Here is a 24,946-nt window from a genome sequence, read left to right as displayed (position 1 = left end):
AAGCTGTGGATGTTCTGAGAAAAAGGTCTGTGGAGAAATGTCATCTTGTAACAAATGTCCCTCAGCAGCCTCCCAAGAGCAGCCATGACATCAAACGCTCTTCCAGTATTTACTGGGAAGTGTCCAGAGAAGTGGCTGATAAAGGATGACCAAGCAGCAGAGCAGAGCAGAGCCACGCTCTCCACGTGGCTGCTGCTGCTGCTGCTGCTGCTGCTGGACGCGTCTTTTTGCCTTCAGCGTGGAGTTTGTGCGCCAGGCGCCGAGCAGAGTAATCTGTTTACAGTGCGCGCGTTGATGGTCATTTTTTATGATGTTGTTTAATCCACGGTGGAAGAGGAGGAAGAGGAGGAGGTGGGGTGGTGGTGGGCTGGCTGTCTAGCAGAGCCCCAGACAAGCTGGCTCCAGTGGCCATCTCTGTAGGCTATAGGCTTCTCTATTTGAGCAGAGAGACAGGTGTAAATCTCTGCTAAGATCTTTACTCTGCACTCTCTGCGACACTCACCTGAAGGTAAATAAATGGTTTATGGCCGAGTAAACAAACCACCGCTCTCTGGTCTTGTGCACAGAAACAGCCTCGGGGGCGCGCAGTTGTCATTGTCATGCACTGTGTAGTAGTGGTTGTGAATGTTTAAAAGGTTAGGAAATAATAATTTATGTAACTAAACGTGTCAATATCTGAGAAAAAAATAATAATATGATTAATAATGGTGAAATTAATTTTCTTAGCTATTTACCTTAAAACGCTTATTATAAGCTCCTCAGAATACAAGTGGAGGGTTCAGACACTAACATTTAAAAACTTTTTGCGCATTTTTTTTTTTTTTTTTATCTAAAGCCGAGAGTTGTAAACTGGAATACAACTTATAATACAATAAATAGAGAGTTAAGAAAGAATATTAACATAAACTACAAAAGCAATTTCTGAAGAAATCACGGTGTGAATGCTAGATGCTGAAGAGCTGACACTATAAGCTGTAATGCTGGCTTAAATGTTGTGAGTAGAAGATGAAGAAGTAGGAATAGTTGGAAAAGTGGGAATTGGTTTAATTTGTATGAATATCATTGAAAAGTTGAATAATACCAATAGTGTATAGAAGATGTGTATGAAGAATGATACATAGTCAGAATCAAAAGATTATGAATCAGTAAATAAAAGTTGTAATTGCATGAAAAGCAGCTGAAGCCTTATAAATATTTAGTTCTGAGTTCCCTGTCAAGAAAGTTACATCCTTGGGCTTTTATTTTGAAAAAATAGGTGAATCCCTAGATTTCCTGTTCTAAGATGTGGAACATTTTACAGTTTGAATGGAGTTTTTATAGGTGAAAGTATGAATGAGCAGTGAAGAGTTGAAAAAGCTTGAAAATGTTTAAATTCTTAAACATTTCTTCCATTCATTTCAATGGAGAATTTTTGATGAATTATGGTTAATAATTCTGAAAATATTAAAGTTATGAATGAGATAACGTAATATCCATCATGTCCTAATTGAGCTGCACGTTTTGATGTTTGAATAGAGTTTCTATGTTGAAAATGTGGAAGGAGTAGCATTGCAAAAAAAAGTTGGTCTGACGAAAAATAAAAAATAAACTAAGTAGAATAACATACATTCAAACCAATAATTGTATGTGGGCCTATACTACCTGGCGGACGTGTTTAAATATGAATCTTTGCGCGCACAATCATTGTAAAAGGGTTTTTGACATTGTCATGCGCCACCCCACATCACGCAAAGTGTGTGCATGTGTGCATGCATGTGTGTGTGTTTGCAGAGAGAGAGAGAGGGAGAGAGAGAGAGAGGGAGAGAGAGAGGCGGCTATTCTACCAGAGTTCTGCAAAGTAGGTCTGTGCCACTTTTGATTAGGGCCTGCTCCCAAAAGATGGTTGCAGACATGAGATAATGAGGTCCTGTGATAACGCGGGTCTCCTTTAAGTTTTTCCCATGAATCGAGACTGTCGCCAGTCCACAAAAACGACACTGTGCGTCGGCACCACGCTACTCACTTCTCATTTGTCGAGCACAAAAGCTGATCCAGCCCCAAATCCTGCGCTAACAAACCAAGGGGCCGGGAGCAAATCATATAATGTTCACTTCTCCACTAATTAACTGGAATCCCACCTTTATTCTTAAATACAGTGACCAATTAAACCGCCGTGGATGCCAAAAAGGTCTCCGGGGCCACGGACGGTCGCCAGGAGCATTTGTGAAGGTCTGCGGCTTCACTATAGGCTTCACTATAGGCCATGGATCTTATTAGGTGGGTGACCTCGGCGAAGAAAGGTTACAGACTTTTTCACTGCAAACTAAGATGTTTCCTAATCGGATTTTAATTGGTTGGTTGGAGTGGTTGGTGCTGGTGTCCTGTGGGGTGATGATTGCATTTCAGCGCGGATCCACAAAGATGGAAAACAGGCTGATGGATGGAGTGATTCAATACAAATATACAATCTGTGCTATTTTATAAATATTTCTCAATATATATATAGATAGATAGATAGATAGATAGATAGATAGATAGATAGATAGTAACTTTATTAATCCCGAGGGAAAGTCAAGTTTCCAGCATTACAGTTCCATAATACAAAACATGTTAGTAAAAAGGCAGTAAAAAAAGTTAGTAGTGCAAAGTACAAAAAAATATACCAGATATAAAAATACAAGGAGATGAAGAATAAAACTGTTAAAACTGAATATAGTGCAGAGTAACAGCTGTGATACACGACTATTAAAAAAGTGAATATAGTGCAGAAGAGTCTGTTAAAAGTGAGTATAGTGCAAAAAAGACTGTTAAAAGTGAATATAGTGCAGAAGAGACGTTTAAAAGTGAATACAGTGCAGAAAAGACTGTTACAAATGAGTATAGTGCAGAAGAGACTGTTAAAAGTGAATATAGAAGAGACCGTTAAAAGTGAATATAGTGCAGAAGAGACTGTTAAAAGTGAATACAGTGCAGAAAAGACTGTTAAAAATGAGTATAGTGCAGAAGAGACTGTTAAAAGTGAGTATAGAAGAGACCGTTAAAAGTGAATATAGTGCAGAAGAGACTGTTAAAAGTGAATACAGTGCAGAAAAGACTGTTAAAAATGAGTATAGTGCAGAAGAGACTGTTAAAAGTGAGTATAGAAGAGACTGTTAAAAGTGAATATAGTGCAGAAGAGACCGTTAAAAGTGAGTTTAGTGCAGATGAGACTGTTAAAAGTGAATATACTGCAGAAGAGACTGTTAAAAGTGAGTATAGAAGAGACTGTTAAAAGTGAATATACTGCAGAAGAGACTGTTAAAAGTGAGTATAGTGCAGAAGATACTGTTAAAAGTGAATATAAGAGACTGTTAAAAGTGAGTATAGTGCATTATTATCTGTCCTGCAGACCGTCCTCCTTTCCTGAGTCTGTCTGTGGAGCACTATATGGCTTCATGAGGCAAATCAACAGGTGTTAACATCCTTTTTTTTCCCCTTCATCACAACATGGCTAGAAAAACCTCTTGTTGGAATAACCTCTTTGTGCCAGTTACAATAGCCTAAAATAAAGTAATGAATGTGGGCATAACCATCATCCATTTTTTTCCTACAGGGCTACTTTCTGCAACCGTTGCAGCCTCTCCCGTGTTTATTCGTGGTTACTGCATGAATCCTGTCTAAGTTAAGCCAACCAGGTTCAGCTCTCGTTCACATGCTCCCCCCCACTCATTACCCCCCAAAAAACGGCTTTATGCAAAACATCTGTACGGACTTCAATAAATGAAAGCACAGCTCTTAACCGCATCCTACTTATTTTGATTTTCATGTGGTTCTCGTGTATTGTCCAACTCAGTAAATACGGCCAGTCTCATATTTCAAATGTCACACAAGTCTCTCTGGCGACTTGAAACATGAAAAAGAAGCAAACGGCAAACAGCTAGTAAAAAAAAAAAAAAAACACAAAGCAAAAAAGGTGGTTCCGAAACTGAGTCACGTTAAACTCATAATAGATCAAAAGAAAGAAAAGGTTTTTTTTATTCCACATAGCTCAATGCAGACTGTAAGATGGTTAACTAATAGACTATTAGACTAACTACATACAGTATGTGCCCGCAGCACACGCTCATATGAAAGTGTGTGAGCACCAAGCCAGATAAACCTGTTGACGCACAACATCAGTAGCTTCACTATATATACACCACTAGACACCAAAGAGACAACTTAATCTGAAACACAAACATTATTTAAACGAGTGGAGTCTAAGAGAGGCGTTAGATCTGGGAATGTTTGTTCTACAGATGCAAAATAAAACGTTCACTTTAACAAAACGTTTGCAAACAAAACTGTTCCCTACTCCTAAAAAATACAGCATTTCTTAAAATTATTATCATTAATATAATAGAAAATTATAAATAGAAAAATCTTGTCATGTTGTTGTGATTTAGTAAAGAAATATCTGATAAAGAAAAAAACTCCAAATCAACTTTACGCACGGCTCCATAATAAGCAGAGGAGTTTTTACGCACACGTTTACAAGGCTTCAACAGTGAACAGAGAGATCCATCCGTCGCACAGAGAAGAAGAAGAAGCATGTGGGAGATTCAATTGACCGCACTCAACTTTGCCGCCGCTTGAGCTTCGCCGCACAGACTTCAAATTGTTGTTCTCGCTACTGACAAAACCGTTAATTCACCCAGAAACAGGAGGTCAAGTTTCAGCAGGAGCAAGAGAGGAGGGGGGGGGGAGGACCAAAAAAGTAGCCGGCAACTTAGAGGAACATTTTGTGTCCAAGCTTTCTACACACAAAGGGCCCTGAGCTCTCCCTAAAAAATACTCTTCATAATAAACATTTGACACCTGTTGCTTTTATTTATCAGTATGCTTGATAAAGGGAAATCAAGAGGAAGTGAGACAGGTGAGGTGAGACATTTAAAAATGCATGAATCCCCTCAAAATGTGTCTCTTTTCTGTTAAACATAAGTAGTGCAACTGGAAAAAATCGGACAACAAATTGCCTATTTTTGACCTAAATAAAAACCTGCTTTAAATTTAAATGTGCAAATCTTAATACTAACCTGGATTCTTAATTTAATGTGTGATACAAACTGTTTTTAGCTACAAAGAAATTAAAATTTCACAGTTTTCTTTTCCTTCAAGGTTTCAAAATATTCGTACTGTCTGAAATTAGTATTTACTTCTTAATAAACTACAGTATGGTATATGTTTTACCACTTCATTGAAAATATGCTTGTTACATATATGACATTTTAATTCTTTAGCTACTGCTGCTTCACCTGAACAGAGTAAAACAAACACCAGTGGGACAACGTTCAGCGAAATCCGCACTGAAAAGGGTGGATTATGGGCTCAGGCCTGCACACAGCACCTGTGGGGAGTGGCTGGAGAATCTTTTCCCAAAATAACCCAGAAAAACTCATCCCAGCAGGTCTGCAACAAGGTTGAACAGGAAAAAAAAACACTGACACACCACCTGAGGCCCAAATCCAGGAAGACCTGGCTTACCTGGAGGGGAACTGACACCTAGTGAGATTTTACAAGGTCATTTAGGGATGGGGTACTGCAGTTTATGTAGCATAACTGTGCAGCAAAATTCCTTAACTGCTTTTAAGGAGTTTGCTTGAAGCCATAGTCCCAGCTGTGTGGTGTGTATCTGCGAGCCTGAAACCTCCTTATTTCCTACTGAATGTCTATCATGGTACTTACTGTGGATTTACTTTAAAAGATTGGTATTGCACTTGATCCATTTACCTCAATCACCATGCTCGGTAACAAAACGTCTGATTGTGGGGCAGAAAAGACATAAAAGACATGTACTCAACCGTCCCGTCAGTGGAAATCAGTGCTGGTTTCTTTTACCCAGCCTTTCAGACTGCATGGCACTTGCTTTTCCGCCTATGGTTTTCCATTTCAAAGCCCCATGTCTCCATGTAAATACCAAAACACAGTAATCCAATCTGACCCCATTGCAAATTTTCCAGAAACTATTGGGGGGTTGTGGGGGTTGACATGAGCCACACACTTATCCCACTTAACCTCTAAGGAGAAGCCACCCTAACCCCTTATAGCACAAGACTCCCTTGGTGGAGGAATGCACTACTCTCCTCTTAAAAGCGCTGCGTTTTGAGGTCGGACTCGATGGCAAAACCTTACAACTGCGTGAGACTGTGAAGTCAAAGCAGCACAAAGCCGAGGCCGATGGTGGGGAAGCTAAATGGACAGCAGATATCCACATTAGGGCACCTCCCTGCCCGCTAAACAGCACAAATTCTTTTTGATGCAAACCCCAAATAGTCCCTATAACTGATGCCTCTCATGAACATAGCAGGAAGATATTTACATTGTGCTAACTTGATGACAAATAACCTGGGGATTTTTCTGTTTCCCATTTGCCATTGTTTGCTTTTTAAGCATGCAAAACTGGTTTTCGGTGCAGATTCCCAGTGCTCAGAATATATAAGGGGAAAGATGCTTATCTCCCATGTTGGCGAGTGGTGGCACGTAAAGACTTTCTGACACATGGTACACATGTGAGGCATTTACCACGAGCATCTTGATCACACCGCCTTGTAGCTGCAGAGAAAGCCTGACGGCTGTTTATGGGGTTGAGCAGACAAATCTCCTGCATTATGCTCTACAGGTGGTGCATGCCACTGGACTGGTTTGTTCTAACAGCGCTGCATACAATGTACCTCACTCTATTCTACAGCTACAGGTGATAATGAGCTTGTTTTACGTGAATACGAACCATTAAAGTGAGCGTTTAGTGGATGCAAACTTATTTATGAACAAAACGTTAACTCTTGTGATTAAATATAATTTTATAAAACACCTAAACGCATGTAATCTTAATAATTACAACGCACATAAGATGTTAAAGGTCCCATATTATGCTAATTTTCAGGTTCATACTTGTATTTTGTGTTTCTACTAGAACATGTTTACATGCTGTAATGTTAAAAAAAAACTTTATTTTCCTCATACTGTCAGCCTGAATATGCCTGTATTTACCCCTCTGTCTGAAACGCTCCGTTTAAGTGCATTTTGACAGAATTGCGACAGAATTGCAACAGAATTGCAACAGAATTGCAACAGAATTGCGTTGCTAGGCAACAGCTTGGGTCCATGTGTACTTCCTGTCAGCTGATGACATTCACATACACTGCAACCAGGAATAAACTGGGACACATTTAGAATGTTTACGTTTAAAATTGTGTCAAGGGTCTAAATATTGTATATTTGTGACATCACAAATGGACAGAAATCCTGACGGCTTGTTTTAAATGCAGAGTTTCTGAATACGGGCTGTGTGTATTTCCCTGTGGATTGAGTGTTTCGATACTTTCACAGTATTTATATAGGACTAAAGCCTGCTTTATAATAAAAAAAATTTAAAAAATCTCACTTTTTTATAATATGAATCATTAAATCAGGTTTAATTTATTATAATCTGTATAATTTCAATATGTTAATTCATAACTGTGACGCAGATCTCTTGCTGCCAATAAATGTATGCACGATTCAGATTGTTAGTTTAACTTTGTGTCAGGTCTTTCTGTTGTTTATAGAGATTAAGATTGAGGCTTTCTAAGCATCAATATTAGATAATGGATCAAAGGCCAAACATGCCATTTTTTCTTTAACTATAGTAACATAAAAGTTATGAGCCTGAGTCACTGCTGAACTGATGAACAACCTCAACCGAGGGAGCAAACGTCTACCCTGCACGTTGCCATTTTCCCTGTCAATCTGTAGTCAATGCACCGCCATCAATAAGCACATCCCCTAATTAACTAAAATTGTTTTTCATCAATACCTATAACTGGCCGGCACAGAAATTGATGAGAGCAAGGGTTGGCTTGACTAAAAAATGCCTGACAGGGACAATTCATCGACAGGTAAAGGGTTTATCATTCCTCCTGCCAATTGACTAAAACGTGTGTGTGTGTGATTCTGGAAAGTGCATTTTACAATCTGCACCCTTTTGGGGCAATACGGCCTCAACGGATCAATTTTTAGCCCCACCTAAATCTCAGAGGTAAATGGTTTGCATTTAGAAAGTCATTACGCTGTCAATTGAACGTCTCCCCCTCCACTTTGTGTCGGGATGTCCGTAACGAAGTTTGGAGTCATTATAGTAGTTGAATATACTAATCTTGTGATGTTTCCTTTCCCTATCATGTCGTGTTAGGGCTGACGACTCTCACCAGACAATCTGCTCCATTCAGGAGCGGTGCCACCAAGTCTGTCCTTGCTTATCATTAACAATCTGCAAATAAACAGGACAGCATACATTACATCACTTGCAGCTCCGTGATCAATTCCAGGAATGTCTTTGAAGCTTTGCTTAATGAACCTACACAGTGTGGCTGTTGTGTGTGCACCCGGGGCATTCGAGGCTTCATAACCCATGACCTTAATGCAGTTTTTCTTCATTGATAATATTGGGAGGTTAGTGAAGTAATAAGAATATTCAATAAAAACACATAGTGGATGCAGCTGAAATGAATTGCACTGCAGAAGCACATGAAACTGCTCTTCCACTTGACATCTTAGAGCTCTTTCTTGGAGGATAACTAATTGTTCGATGATGCTTTTACATATCAGACAAAACACAAGCTGCACCCACTGCACTGCCAGAAACACCCACCCACGTGGAAGCGAGAGATTTTTAGAGCCTGTCCAGTCAAATATACTGCCCCTTTTGATTTTGATATGCATGATCTCTGTAGATGTATATAAAAAAAGGGAAGCGCTGACAAAGTTGGCTTCATCAATCAGTAGTGTCAGCTCAGACCTCTTTATAGCCTCCTGGAGTCCCTGAGAGCCCTAACCCTGTAAAAGTTTATATAGTGTATTGACCATTCTCTACTTGCTTAGCTAATGAAGCCTGCTTTGGCCACAGACACTGAGAAGGCTGCCGCCGTGTCAACACTGCTTGCTATTTGATGACACCTTCCACTAAATTGAAATGTGCTGCTAATGGGGGCGAGTGTTTAAAGGAGAATAAGCTGCAGTAATTGACACAGGCACTGACCTCTCTCGCACAAAGAGGAGGATGGAGGAAGGCCCCAACGTAGGCAAGCAGTATCTTTATTTTGGGGTAATGGTTTAGCTACTGGCTTTAGCTATATATACTGTTAGATGTTCATTCAGTCAGATGCTGCTGCGGCTTATCAACAGCTATCGCATTTGTTTTCTCCAGCAAATCAATAACACACAACACATGAGCCGAATATCCTTGTGCATCTCCCTTGGGCAATATGCATGCAGACCACTCCAATTTACACACATGTACACACATATGCACGTATAGAGACACATACACACACACACACAGGTGTTTTAAAACACAACAAATTCTAGCCAAATCTATTATGAAAGAAGAGAGCACAGGTAGCTCATGCTGCAATGAACAAAACATGCATCTCACTACTACTATGCATGCATGGGCAGTACTGATATGCAATATGAGCCCTGAGGCATTCACTGACTATTCCAAGCTCCGAACTTCAAAAACACTACTAGATACAGGCTTCCGTGCATTTTCTAACAACCAGGGTGCAACAAGTAGCTGTGTGGCCTACATCACGCCTTTTAATGTTTCAAATATCAAAAGAATAGATAACATTTTCACCACTTTTGCAGATGCAAAATACTAAACGGTTTTCAGGATTCAGGCCTATTGCTTCTTGTGTGAGAATTCACTCTGCATGGTCCCCTCCACCCCCACCCAAACCCTCAAGGACTTTGAGATCCCCCAACACTCTGGTCCCCGCCTGGATCCACAGAGAGACAGACAATTGACTGAGAATTGATGGTCAATGTTTATCCAAGGTGGCTGACCGGCCACAGCTCTCTAGTTTACTTGTGAATTTGTGGTTAAATAGCATTTTAGGGAGCACTATGCGTGGCTTTGTCTATACGGTGCACACATCTTTTTTAGACGCTTTGCAGTGAAGCAGCACCCAGTATTGAGCCACTTGCATGCTTGTATTTGGCGTTTTTAGCCGAGTATTAAAATCTATAAGAGGTGTTCATATCCAACAATTTAAAAATGATAGAAGATTTCAATGTTTATAATATGTGTAGGAAAATAAATATTATACTTCACATAACCAAAAACATTTGAAGGTATATAGAACTGAGAATTTTAGCTATTATCAATGACACCTATCTTGGTTGCAAGTGTCACTTTGAATTGAATTGTTTCCCAGAGACAGTTTGTGCCGGGAAAAGCGTGCTATATTTAACAACACAATTGATTTGGTAATGATTCAAAACGCAGTATACAAGAATTGATAAAAACACGAGCAGCAGTGAACACATCCTCATTGACTCTGCTGTTCTGCTTGTGTGCGCGCAAACTTGTGATGTGGAATTATTAAACTCTAACTTAGAAAATGCTGAAAATATCAGTTTTGTCACATATCTATAAGAGGCTTCATCATGTTTCATCGATATAAAGATGCGACTTCTTAAAAATACACAGACTCAAATCTAATTGTAGGCTGGAGAAGAAAAGTTGGAATGAATATAGTGTGTCTAAATATCCAATATAATAAAAAATAATAAATAAACTTCACATCCATAAGAAGTCTAAAAAAAATGAAAGATAAATATCATAATAATGAATAATTGAAGCGGCAGGCAGCATAACATTCTTATTATTATCATGGAGCGCCTCATCTCGTCACCGCTCATATTTCCCTGCTATGAGGATGTTGCAGGAAATGTTACTGCGGCTGCTTTTTTTTGCGGCGCTGTAAAAAAAAAAAAATCTCTGGAAAAACTCACAACAAATGCAAAATTTCAAAATGCTGTTAAATCACAGAATAAATATATTTATGAATTAATAAAATTGAGTTTAAATTGAGATTAATAAGAGCTGTTTCTGTGTGTGCTAGAGGAGGAAGTCGAGCAGCACCGAGCAGAGCATAAACATGACGCCGGCAGAGCGAGCATGATCTCCGGCTTGGCTCGCCTCCTCTCTCTCGCTGGGTCTCACAGACCCGACCGATAGCGCGCAACTTCTCTCTAACGATGTTGACATATTCACACAACACCGACCGGGTGCAGGGTGGTGGTGTTTTCACGGCAAAGCCCCTTTTGAGTTTTCCCAAACACCTTTTTATAAGTCCGAAGTCTGTCCCCTCCACCCGAACCTGTTAGAACCACGCCTCCGCAGCCACACAATTGGTCCGAAAGCGTCAAAGAGCCAATCAAACGGAGCGCTCGCTGCTCGTAACATGCAACACATCCATACAGTATGAAGCCCTATGGGCCACAGAGGCGCTAGGAAAATCACGGAGCTGGGACCTTACCACCTCTGTCTCTCTTTCTCTCTCTCTCTCTCTCTCTCTGGCCGTCTCTGCACACGTCTTTCTCTGAAATGTGTGTGTGCGTGAAAGAGAGAGGAGGACTACTAACTAGAGTGTGTGTGTGCGTGTGTGTGTGAGGGTGCATGTCCGGAGCAAGTAAAGGCAGGGGGATTATTCGGCGCTATCGAAATATTTCAACACGTCGCCCAGGACTCGCTGCTGCAGGACTGAAGCCAATAAGAAGGAAGGCATTTTAACAGGAATGCCGATATTGTAAACAGCAAGCAGAGGAGAAAAGAATGCGCTTGCAAGTCAATTAAAGTGACTCACCCACAAATTGGTTTAATTCGGCTAATGTCCGCCAGCCAGAGAGACGCACAAAGGTGTCCGATGCGCGTCAAGAGCGTCTGAGGAGAAAATCGGTCTCGCAGCACTTTTGAAGAATTATGGAAAACATTTTTGCATTTCTCTTTGCAGACTTTTGATCAGACTGTTCCAACTTGTGCAAAAAAAGAAGTGGATGCTTATTTCTCTGCAGAGCTGAAGTAGGAATTCCCAAAGCTTTCCAACTTCCAGATTTTGTCCACTTTTTTTTATTTTGTCTTCCACTGTTGTGGGTAGAAAATATTGTTTCACAGTCGTCTACAGTTTTGTTGCCTGCACTTGGATGAACTTCCTGATGAGAGATCCAGTCATACAGGGATCAAGTATGGCATATCATCCGTTTATACCTCACCGGGGTCCGGAATTTGCCATGAGTGCAATGCTGGGTCACCAGCCTCCTTTCTTCCCGGCTCTGGCGCTGCCTCACGGCGGATCCCTGTCTCTGCCGGGCGGCCTGGGGAAGCCGATCATGGACCAGCTGATGGGAGTCACGGATGCCGGCCTGCACTTCTCGTCGCTGAGCCACCAGGCTGCGGCCGCACACCTTCGGCCTCTCAAGACTCTGGAGCCCGAGGAGGAGGTGGAAGACGACCCCAAAGTTCACCTGGAAGCCAAGGAGCTCTGGGAACTCTTCCACAAGAGAGGCACCGAGATGGTGATCACCAAATCCGGAAGGTGAAACTGATTTTTCTGTTTTGAATGTGTGTGTGTGTCTTCATCCCAAAATATATAATATATTATCTGACATACAGTAGTAGTGTTGTGTATATTGATAACTCCTAATGGGGGGATTTGTTATTTTACATAGATACATAAATAGATATTTATACACATGGATATTTCATGCAACGCCCTCAAGCTTTTCTATTAGTCTAATGTGAATTAATTTAACTTGTAGATTGCAGCAGGGTTGTCTCACAATTGCCATGTAGATATGACATTTATTACACGGTAATATGTTTTTACAATATACTAACATGACCCAAAAATAATCTATTTAACTGAGACACAGTTCATACAGCCTGCAAACTCAGAGGTAAAATGTGTACAAACACGACTTTAATGGTGACAAATCAATTGTTAGCTGTAACATTATTTTATAAAATAAAAGGGGCTTCTATACCTGCTGTATTATTAATACTAAGCCTCCATTTGTAGCTCCCAACTTCACGGATCTATGCAGATTTCCTCATGTAAACATTTGTCTCGACTCTAGTCGTATAGTTTATATTTTAATGTCAGAACTTTACATTGATAGATTATTGCACTGAAATGTCAACAGTGAGTGTGTGTGGAGCTCTGACTAAATTATTATCGTCATCATCACAGTGACAGTACACAAAGATGGCTGCTGTAGTCTGTGTGTCTGGAGGCCTTTCGAAGCATTAAAAGTCAAGACACCATCCAAATAGCGTAGACGCGTTATTTAAAGTAGAAGAAGAAGAATACTTTTATTTGTTTATTCTTATTCGCAGAACACTTTTTAAATATTTAGCAGATAAATTAAGAGGCTGCATGACATAACTTCTCAAACTGATACATGATTTTTATTATAGATTTATAGATTTTTATTATATTTATAGAAAAGCATCTATTTATGTCTGCCTAAAAAATATTATTTCACTTTTTTTTTTTAAATTGTTAAATATTTTAAGCTTGTTTTCTATTTGCCACTACATGAGTGCTCATCATTTTGTTTCCCTTCATCACAGGCGGATGTTCCCACCGTTCAAAGTGAGGTGCACCGGTCTGGACAAAAAGGCCAAATATATTCTCTTGATGGATATTGTTGCAGCCGACGACTGTAGATATAAGTTTCATAACTCCCGCTGGATGGTGGCGGGAAAAGCCGACCCAGAGATGCCAAAGAGGATGTACATTCACCCGGACAGTCCGGCTACTGGAGAACAGTGGATGTCAAAAGTCGTCAATTTTCACAAACTCAAGCTGACGAATAACATCTCCGACAAGCATGGATTTGTAAGTTCAACTAATGTATGTCAATTTTCCTATTTACCAACTTACCCTTTTATTACAGAAATGTCTTGATAATACTTGTTGATGTTTTGATTTGTTTTTTATTGAAGCGAAGTCACACGTTTAAGATGCATTATTTTTAAAAATACAACAAAATTACAAATGTCCTTATCTTGGGATAATCTTATTTTATATAATTATTACAATTATTAAGCAAAATTATCAAGTCTGTATATAGACATTCCTGGATCTAAAAAACAGCTTTATGGAACTGATTAAATATCACACCATAAATACATTCCATGATGTTTTTAAAATTACAATTTTTAGTATTTACAAGACTTAATTCATCCAAATCATGTGACTTCTGATTTCAAATAAGAGCATTTTAAAAAAAAAAGTGATAATGTAAGGACTATATTTTTATAACAAATGTAACTTCAATAGTGCGATTCTGTTTTTGTGATTGTGTGTTGCAGACCATACTAAACTCGATGCACAAATATCAGCCTCGGTTTCACATTGTGAGGGCCAACGATATTCTCAAACTGCCGTACAGTACCTTCAGGACATACGTTTTCCCTGAAACGGATTTCATTGCCGTGACTGCTTATCAAAATGACAAGGTAAGCACAATTATTGCTCATGGGCTTAAAGGTTATATACCCGGAATATATTTTCTCCAAACACAGCTTGTGCGTCCCTGTGGCCTGTCAGACGCGCTTTGCTCTCCGTCTCTCATGCTCTGCACCATTTTGTTGTCATAAAATATGAAAGACGTCATATTGGTTTGAGCCTGTGAGAGTGGAGTATCATAGTGGTGGTGGTGGTGGTGGAGGTGGTGGGGGTGAAGTGGCGAGTAGAAGTGCCATATTCACCAGCTTGTGGCAGGAAAAATAATAATTCTGAGGAATGTTACAGTTCTTCCTTTTTATTTAATCACATGGAAAGGATTTGGCGTAGACCCAGACTCACACTCTCTCTATTTGCGTGTGTGTCCATGTATATGTGTGTGTGTGTGTGTGTGTGTGTGTGTGTGTGTGTGTGTGTGTGTGTGTGTGTGTGTGTGTGTGTGTGTGTGTGTGTGTGTGTGTGTGTGTGAGTAAAACTAAAAGGTTTGGGTTGGGTGGGGGGGGGGGTTGAGAAATGAGAAAAAGAAGAGGGGCAACACTGTGCGGTTGAATGGAGAAAGAGAAAGAAAGTGGGGGAGCGTTTAGGTTGTGTCAGGCTGAGCTGCATGGTAACATTTTATTCTCTGTGAGACATAAAAAATAATGAAAATCATCTCCTCAACTCTTTGATATTGTTTGGAAACCATGGCACCCTCCCATTCCTCCCATGCAGCAGTGGTAACACTGCCGGAAGTAGTGTGGGAGTCAAAGCTTTTCAAAAGTTTACACACAAAAAAGCAGAATGTAACACTCATGGGAAAACGTGCCAATATGAGGACGCATGTTGCGCCTTTTACGCGCTTGTTGCGTATTTTGTTTTCTGTGTTTTATCTGCAAAAAATAATATAATTTATTGTGAACTTGCAGAAATTAGAAAATTATCCTTATAGTTTTGGGGCTTTACCTGCAATTGTAAAAAAAAAAAAGAAGAAAAAAAATCGATATTGAATTTCAGTCACTAATATTTACGTATTATTTTAATTATTTCAGATAACCCAGCTGAAAATTGACCATAATCCGTTTGCCAAAGGATTCCGTGACACGGGCAATGGGAGACGGGAAAAGAGGTAAGACAAGAAAAGTTAATTGCAAAAAAAAAAAAAAAACACTTCAGATGTCTTCAGATGTCTTCAGATGTCTTTAGCTGTATACATGGAGACAGGCAGTGATCTCGGTGGATTAAGGCGGCGTCAAAGCTTCCTCATTAACCCGCAGGGAGTGCGGCTCTTCACAGTTTCTGATCAAATAGCTTAACAGGCTCTAAATCATTATACCACTGTTTGTAATAGAAACTGGTTTAATCATTTCATTACCATCTTCACTTGCTAATTATTATTTTCCAATTAGATGTGATCCCAAAACGTTGAATGCTTAAAATTAGATTGAAAAATGGGCAACATGACAAGATCAATAGATAAACTGGGCCTAGTATAAACACTGTGATGGATTTCTCACCTGCCGCATAGGTGAGTCAGTCCTCTATATATAGTCAGGAGCTTCATTATCTCAGGTGTTCAGTCTGAATAAGCTTCACTCATCGCGCTGCTGATATTGTTTCTGACCAGAGAGCTGCATGTGATGTGATCGCCTCCTATAATAATAACCCGGGTACTTGTGCACAGGAAACAGCTGGCTCTGCAGTCCATGCGTTCATACGAGGAGCAGCAGAAAAAGGAGAACGGGGCTTCAGACGACTCCTCTGGAGAGCAGGCGTCCTTTAAATGCTTCGGCCAGGCCTCGTCTCCCGCCGTGTCTACCGCGGGCCCCACACACATGAAAGGTAAGAGCACTGGACCCCACAAGTCAAGTCACAGCTCCCATCACAAGTCGTGTGTAAAGTCGTAAAAATTCTATTGTGGCAAGAATTTTAACAAGGTAATGTGTCGAAGAAGAGTATGAATGCCAAGCCCATTTTACAATGAGACAATTGTCTTATGGAGATTAACAGTAAAACATGAATATTCTCACTAATTGATAAGACAATTATCTTGTCAAGTAAGATATCAGTCTGCTTTACATAATTTTTTGGTTAATCTGCAAAAAAATGCATTTTAAAAAAACATTTAATGCCAAATATTATTGGCAATAGTGGGGAATTAAGGTTATAGATCATATTGGTCACCATATATAGTGTAGATGTGTGTCCTTCGGGTCTATTTCTTCTTCCACCTGTGAGAGCCTGCAGCATATGGCTGATATAATGGGAGTTCTTGTTTCTATGATTCACCAATGTGCAGAAAGGAAACTGATATTCCCCCTCCTACAACTGTCTTATTGAGATTAACAGTAAAACATTTATATTCTCACTAATTGATGAGACAATTATCTTGTCAAGCAAGATATCAGTCTGCTAAAAATGGATTTTAAAAAATGCCAAATATTATTGGCAACAATGGGAAATGAAGGTTATAGATCATATTGGTCACCATGTATGGATATACATAGTGTAAATTTATAGTGCAAGAATTTTTACAAGGTAATGTGGCGAAGAAGAGTATGAATGCTAAGCCCATTTACAATGAGACAACTGTCTTATTGAGATTAACAGTAAAACATGAATATCCTCACTAATTGATGAGACAATTATCTGCAGAGCAAGATATCAGTCTGCTTCACATCATTTGTTGCAAACAATGCATTTTAAAAAACATTTAATGCCAAATGTTATTGGCAATAATGGGAAATTAAGGTTATAGATCATATTGGTCACCATGTATGGATATATAGTGTAAATTTCTATTGTGGCAAGAATTTTTACAAGGTAATGTGTCGAAGAAGAGTATGAATGCCAAGCCCATTGACAATGAGACAACTGTCTTATTGAGATTAACAGTAAAACATGAATATTCTCACTAATTGATGAGACAATTATCTGCAGAGCAAGATATCAGGTCCAAATATTATTGGCAACAATGGGAAATGAAGGTTACAGATCATATTGGTCACCATGTATGGATATATAGTGTAAATGTGTGTCCTTTGGGTCTATTTCTTCCACCTGTGAGAGCCTGCAGCATATGGCTGATATAATGGGAGTTATTGTTTCTATGATTCACCAATGTGCAGAGAGGCAACCGATATTCCCCCTCCAACAATTGTCTTATTGAGATTAACAGTAAAACATGAATATTCTCACTAATTGATGAGACAATTATCTGTCAAGCAAGAGATCAGTCTGTTTCACATCAATTTCGGTTAATCTGCAAAAAATGCATTTAAAAAAAGCATTTAATGCCAAATATTATTGGCAACATTGGGAAATTAAGTATATAGATCATATTGGTCACCATATGATACGATACGATACAACTTTATGTCAGTTTGCACTGAAATTCATTTTGCATCCAGCTCAGTTTGAGAAAAAGTACACATACATTAGACATACTGTTACCATAGACAGACAGACAAGTAAGACCCATCAGACAAAAAACAAAACACATCACAATTATTCATACATAACCCATTACAAAATGGGATATATAGTGTAAATGTGTGTCCAATGGGGGTCTATTTCTTCTTCCACCTGTGAGAGCCTGCAGCATATGGCTGATATAATGGGAGTTATTGTTTCTATGATTCACCAATGTGCAGAAAGGTTAACTGATATTCCCCCTCCTACAACTGTCTTATTGAGATTAACAGTAAAACATGAATATTCTCACTAACTGATGAGACAATTATCTGCCAAGCAAGATATCAGTCCGCTTCACATCATTTTTGGTTAATCTGCAAAAAAATGCATTTTAAAAAAACATTTAATGCCAAATATTATTGGCACCAATGGGAAATTAAGGTTATAGATCATATTGGTCACCATGTATGGATATATAGTGTATAGATGTGTGTCCTTCCGGTCTATTTCTTCTTCCACCTGTGAGAGCCTGCAGCATATGGCTGATATAATGGGAGTTATTGTTTCTATGATTCACCAATGTGCAGAAAGGCAACTGATATTCCCCCTCCTCCTCCAGATTTCTGCGACAGCGATGAGGACAGCGACGATGAGAGCAAAGATGGACACATCAAAGATGGCCCGGACTCCAGCAAGATCTCCACGACCACTAAGGACGGGAAGGATCACGAGGCGAGCCCGGCTAAGGGCCATCCGTTTAGTAATAACAATAATACCACCACTGACTCTAGCAGCAGAGGAGGAGGCCCCAGGACGGAGAAGAGCCAGGCGGATTCTCGGCAGAGCCCCGTCACCGTCATCTCCAGCACCACCCGGTCCGGAGAGGACCTGAAGAGCCCGAGCCTGCAGGACCAGCAGCCCAAAACGGACACGGAGTGCAGCAGCAGGTCAATAAGCAAAGACAGTTTCATGCCTTTGACTGTTCAGACTGACAGCCCGCACATGGGCCACGGCCACATGCCTAATTTTGGATTTGCAACAGGCCTAACAGGACAACAGTTTTTCAATCACCTCGGGAGCGCGCATCCGTTCCTCTTGCACCCGAGTCAGTTCAACATGGGGGGCGCGTTCTCAAACATGGCCGCTGGCATGGGGCCCTTATTGGCCGCCGTGTCCTCTGGAGGGGTGAGCACCATGGACACCACGAGCATGGCATCACCTTCGCAAAGCCTGACGGGAGCGCATGGCCTGCCCTTTCATCTGCAGCAACATGTCTTGGCATCACAGGTAAAACCTGTTTTCTTAAGCCTATAGCCGAGTCTCTCCGCCTCCAGAGAGGAGCACATGTTGTAATGTTCAGCAGCCTGTAAGGCCTCCGATGCCCTTGTGCCACATTTAATATGCCACTTATTTAAATATCTTTATCGCACATCATGTCCATGTTTTTAATCAGAATTGTGTGTGGGAGAGTGTCTGTGCGTGTTTATTTTGTTTTATGGGCTAATATTGAAAAAAAAGTTAGGCAACTATTCTGACTGACTGATGTATTGATACCACGTTTTATCACATTCCTCCTTACCCTTGGCTATGGGTATCAATATCATTCATTAAGAAAAAACAGATTTGAAAGACAGAGAGCACATTGCAACAGCTAGAGGTGTTTCAATCTTGTTTTTTTTATACGAGCTCATTAAGCCTGTATTAAAACGCCTCAGAAAATGCTTTAATAGACAACAAAGTTGTCTTTTTCCATTTATTATCAAAGTGTTAGAGTTGTAACTCCTATTGCTTGATTGCAGCATCACACAATAGGATTTTTTTTTTATTATTATTTTATTATTTGCATTACAAATTCTTGAACCAAAGCAGTTTACACATGCAGGGCGGGCGAAGCTTTGCTGCACAATATTTTTGTTATGACTAGATTTGCTAAAGCCTGTGTGACTGGAGGCATTGAAAAACTGACAGACTTGTTGCCCAAATCAGATCAAAGTTTTTGTTGTGCATAAGCTAAGTGTCAGACAGCGTCATTAGCAGTGTAATAATCCTGTTAGCAACATGAAAACAAATGTTGAGGACAGTGAAAGTAAAGCACAAGAACTTTAACTCACTTTAAATCACTATTTTTACGCATTTTACGCACGATTTTAATCCAAAAACATGCAGATGCAACATTCTAGTAAAAAAGTTTCATACTTTTCCCTTCGATTTGTTTATTCTAGGCCTGCACTGTTAAGAATTTCCCAGTAAAATAACAGTAAAGAACTGGCACCAGGGTTGCCTTTATGTTACTGTAAAATGAACATTATTATACTGTCTGTGTATACTATACATTATTTTTTTGCCTAGATGAATATACTTAGCAGGTTACAGACATAGGAATAGTCACACTAAATACAATTAAAGGCACTTGTTAGGAAAAAGGCTATAATAGACTTGTTGACACTTTTCCCAAAATGTCTGTCTATAGCTGGCTACAAGCACAGAATGCAAACCATATCAAAATGTGTGAATAATTCACTGATTTTCCAATCATGTACAAGCCTCACATGCAGATCAGGTCCCAGAATTAAAAAAATACTGCATGAAACTATTACTGATGATACTTTAGACAGTTGATCAGCAGTAAAGTGCTGTTTTTTTAAGAATGCATTATAGTTCAGTTAAAAAACGGCCTATGAGCGTAATTTAACAGGTTTTCTTTTGTATTAACAGTGAAGCACTGTTTTTAGCAATAACAGGTTAATACTGTTGAAATCCTGCTGTAAATTAACAGCAATTGTTTACAGTGTATGTCTTTATTTTGGGCATATTTTTGTGCTATTATATAGTACACATAAGTGTTGAGGACAGTGAAAGTAAAGCACAAGAACTTTAACTCCCTTTAAAATCACTATTTTTACGCATTTTACGCATGATTTTAATACGAAACGAGAGTTAACGTTATATTTACTGCAGTATTTTTGTTTTGAGGCTATGCCATGTGACAGATGCAGCTTACATACTGTATATGGAAACACTCTGGGTCATCATTAAACACACAAAGATTACTTATACATTTAGTTGTTATTCTCAGCATTAGTTAATTCATGTTTCCTGACAAACCAAGCAGGTGTTGTGACGGTATTGGTCATATAGTCGCAATCATTTCTAGCAATAAAAACATCATGCAGAGAGAGTAAAAAAAAAGTTGAAAAGATGGATATTTAGCTAGATGTGATAGTTTCCATTTCATTGTGAGATGCAACAGGCTAGTAAAAAAAAGTTTCATGATTTTTCCCTTTCGATTTGTTTATTCTAGGCCTATGTGTCTTTAGAATCAGAATCAGAATCAGAATCAGAATCATGTGTATTGCCAGGTGTAAGAGGTATACACATAAGAATTTGCAGCAATTATTTTATTTGGGCACATTTTGTGCTCTTATAGTACACAGTTAAGTGTTTGCATTAGCTGTGCGTTATGGCTCACACACTCTTCTCCCTTTTCTCCGCAGGGCCTCGCCATGTCTCCGTTTGGTGGTCTGTTCCCGTATCCGTACACCTACATGGCAGCAGCCGCAGCAGCCTCCTCTGCAGCGGCCGCCTCCTCCGCGGTGCACCGGCATCCCTTCCTGAACGCGGTGCGACCCAGACTCCGGTACAGCCCGTACTCGCTCCCCATGACGGTACCGGACAGCACGCTGCTCACCACCGCCTCCATGCCCTCCTCCATGGCCGGAGCAGAGCTGAAAGGAGACGGCATGGTCCCGTCCAGCCCGTTGTCTGGTGGCGTCACCCTGGACTCCACATCGGAGGTGACCAGCCACTCGTCCTCCGTCTCAATGTCCCCAAAAACTTGCACGGAGAAAGACGCGTCCAACGAGCTGCAGAGCATCCAGCGCCTGGTCAGCGGACTGGACTCCCATCAGGACCGGCCACGGAGCGGGTCCCCATAGGTTGTTGCTTTTTTTTTTTTTTTTTTTTTTTTACACACCACCTGCTTCTCGTTTCGTTGTTGTCATGAAAAAGTGAAAAGTGTTGACGGTGATGAAGACATTAACAGTATATAGGAGGACACCCCCTCGTAGATTCATGCAGGTTTTTAAAGAGAAAACTAAAAAAACACAAAAAAAAAAAAAAAAAACTCTTTTAGTTTCTGAAATGCACTTTGGTTAATACACACCATGATATGTATATTTTTTCTTCTTTTTGTTTTGTTAAATTAAACAACACTTTTTAATCCTGTCATTTGAATACCGTACAAGTATTGAAACTGAAAAGTTGGCATGGGTGTGTGACTTACAGATTTTTTTAGGAGAAGTTGCTGCTGTGTCCTGTCTCCTGACTTTATTGTACACGAGGAGAAATGTGTTTTAATATGCACTCTGAATCGATTTGACTTATTTTGAATTCACTACCGTTTAACCTACCTTATAATAAAGACTGCTGTATTTTGTTGTACACTATTAATTGGCCAAATGTTGCATGCCCCCTAAAAACCTAAAAAGTTATTTTAACACTAAAAATATAAACGAAAAAAAAATTCAGTTTGGAATATAATTAAAACACTCCCTTTGCTTATGTTTATTCTTAATTAGGTTATTAATTTTTTAACACAAATTAGTTTTTTCTTCATACCTTTTTGAAATCAGAACAGGCCTATTGACATGAATGGCATGCGTAATTTAGCCCAAATGTCCAACAGGCAAAGGGAAGCAGAAATTGAAATATTAAAAAAACGAAAGGTAGTATTGATTAAAGGTGTACATAGGGATATATAAAATATTTATGTAATTATTTCATATTGTTATTGCGTGTAAATACAACGGAGTAGTTTGTTTCTAGGGATCTGTTCTTAATTTATTGTCGATATTACCTGTGTAAAGATAGTTTGTGGGCTATTATCCTTTTGTTGCCATCTGCATTTATACCCCTCTTAAAATATGGACTTTATTCCTCCCCAAATATCCACTGAGCTAGTTATTCACACTCATGTGCCATTATTGTATTTTCATTTTGTCGTCCCCGTGTGTGAAGTGCTACTGTTTTAAAAAAAAACGAATGAAAAAGCGACAACGCACTGCACCAATGGCTTGGGAAGAAAAATATATATTCTTTTTTTTTTTTTCCTGAGAAGAGCAAAAAGAAGTGTCGTTGAAGTGTGACAAAAGTGGACTATTTTTTTCTGTTATTAAAAATACTTTGCGAACCTGATCGTACAAGTGCCGCATAATCGAAAATATGAAGGTTTCTTTTTTTGTGTTTCTCAATGGGTTATGTTGTATTATTGGAGTTATGTCTAGTTTACAACATCGACATCGTGTTCTTGAAAGTTTCAATAAAATATTGAAATTCCAATTTCTTATAGTGTGTGTCCCTCGCTTTCACCCATTAAGATGAAAATTACATTTATACATTTAAATCAGCTGATTTAAGGCTGGCATTGAACGAGACATCCTTATATCTTGTGAAAAAAAAAGAAAATGTTGCCACCATGTTCCTACTCGTTTTTTGGTTTTGGGAGGTGAGGTGAAGTCTCTCTGGCCGCTCAGTAAACTCATGTGGAGATATCCGTCAAGTCTGTGTTCAAAGAGTCCAATTAAGATAACTGAAGGCGAAGCAAAGACCTTCTCAACTCTACAGATCATACCTGGGATTCCTACCTGGACAAGGGGCCAAGCACTGTCATTGTTTTTTATTGGCGTCAATTGCAGGGCATTTAAGATACAGTTAATACTTTTTTTATTGTGATAATGGAAAAGAAAAAAGTCTTGAAATGTATTTGGAATTTATTTCTAAAAATAAATTACACTCAGGAAAGAAATCTGGCTTAAGTTGAGCTGTTTGGTGGTTTATCACATGGACCAAATAGTAATTTGAGGTCACCCAAAAACGATATAGCTCCCCTCAATCCCTGCATGTATGTATGCGGTTTTAAAAGTTTTGTTTAGTGACACAAATGAAGTTGACATTTGTGATGGTGCTGCTGAGGATGTGTGCGTGAAAGAGACTATGAAATCCACTGATTAGCCTCCTCTATTGCACCTCGAGTCAGGAGTTTATCAACACAGTATCTTTATTTGTATATTGTCTGGTTAATGTGTAGCTCACCTGGCGCTGGTGAATAGGTGTAAACATGACACAAGCTGTCTCAATTGGCCTGTCTTATTGCTCACCTGGCGCCCTTCGACGAGCATATCTTCCATTTTATTGCACGGAAGGCGACAATGCGTCTGTAATCAAACCAAGACACGACGCCCCCAAGCGGCTACACACGCAAAGAGGCTGCTCTATTTAACCGCACAGCAGAACAAAACCAACAGGGACAAATCCTGGGTGAGATCTCACTGATCGAGACTGTCCAAGCTGCTCATATATACAGCTACTGGAAATTATTTTTTAATATCTAAATGAATCGGTTCCATACAATTTGAGGCTCAAAACATATTTAAATTAAAAAATGAGTGTGGTTGGTTCATATCCCTGCATGTGCCTGATCCGCACAGATATCTTTATTATAAGAAAAGTTATGACCCTGAAATTAAATTTGAATGAAGAGACAAAAGAAGAAACTCATTCAGTCATTAAAAACTAAATGTAGGCTAGTGTGTGCCAAACATGTGCATTTAATGTTTGTCCCCACATAATACCACTTGTGTTTCAATATATAGGTTATTGTTAAGTTATGTATAATAAAATAGGCTAAGAGAAGAGTGAACCTGAAAGCCTATATATGGTTTGATCTCTTTTAGTTAACACATAATACCAGTTATGTTTCAATATATGGGCTACTAGTTATTGTTAAGATATGTATAATAAATAGGCTCAGAAAAGAGTGAATCTGAAAGCCTATACATGGTTTGATCTGCGCACCTTCACGGTGTTTATGTGGCCTCTCCTTGTTGCATGGCACTTATTTTGTTGAATATTTGCTGCTTCTCAGTGTTGACCTTATTCTCCCTCCAGATGTGTCCAACTAAATATTAAAGTTTTAAAATTGCAGCGTCAAAATCCTCGATTCATGGCCAGTTTTGTCTGCTTGGTGATGGAAGAAAGCGTCTCCTGCGTTGGTGATGTGTTAATGTCGGACTGACCGGCCTGTCTAACAGGTTGCTTTCACTCACACATACTGGATATGTGACGGGTCAGTTGCGCCATCTAGTGGCAGGACATTATTTAATTATTATGACTGGAAACAACTGTTACTGCCACCGTTTCTCCTATAAACTCCACTGTCCTGAAATGTGACTGCAGGGTCAGTTATTGGCTGACGATTTCTTAACGGA

General features: G+C 39.4%; 1 protein-coding gene and 1 long non-coding RNA gene across 3 annotated transcripts in view; one reads left to right on the top strand and one right to left on the bottom strand.

Annotated features, from left to right (window-relative positions):
• LOC119478822 overlaps window positions 1–24,946 on the bottom strand; it is an 80,700-nt gene that overhangs the window by 43,246 nt on the left and 12,508 nt on the right. The gene's annotated exons all lie outside the window — the stretch shown is intronic.
• Window positions 11,281–23,020, top strand: tbx3a (T-box transcription factor 3a). Of its 2 annotated transcripts, none has more exons than XM_037753818.1 (7): window positions 11,281–12,356; window positions 13,394–13,661; window positions 14,138–14,284; window positions 15,320–15,396; window positions 15,952–16,109; window positions 18,301–18,968; window positions 21,176–23,020. In XM_037753818.1, the coding sequence occupies exons 1-7, from the start codon at window positions 11,965–11,967 to the stop codon at window positions 21,614–21,616; spliced, it is 2,151 nt and encodes a 716-aa protein (XP_037609746.1). In that variant the 5' UTR covers window positions 11,281–11,964; the 3' UTR covers window positions 21,617–23,020. The 2 variants fall into 2 exon arrangements, with proteins under 2 accessions (XP_037609746.1, XP_037609745.1); XM_037753817.1 differs by having other exon boundaries at window positions 13,394–13,676.

The sequence above is a fragment of the Sebastes umbrosus genome, chromosome 19 (genome assembly GCF_015220745.1).
Source record: "Sebastes umbrosus isolate fSebUmb1 chromosome 19, fSebUmb1.pri, whole genome shotgun sequence".
Classification (NCBI taxonomy): domain Eukaryota; kingdom Metazoa; phylum Chordata; class Actinopteri; order Perciformes; family Sebastidae; genus Sebastes; species Sebastes umbrosus.
The sequence above is the reverse complement of the archived record's forward strand: the minus strand, read 5'-3'. Positions and strand labels throughout refer to the sequence as shown.

Coding starts and splice junctions, on each gene's coding strand:
- tbx3a (XM_037753817.1), top strand. CDS start 11,965: ATGAACTTCCTGATGAGAGATCCAGTCATACAGGGATCAAGTATGGCA. Junction 14,285..15,319: donor CTGCTTATCAAAATGACAAG/GTAAGCACAATT, acceptor TAATTATTTCAG/ATAACCCAGCTGAAAATTGA. Junction 18,969..21,175: donor AACATGTCTTGGCATCACAG/GTAAAACCTGTT, acceptor TTTTCTCCGCAG/GGCCTCGCCATGTCTCCGTT.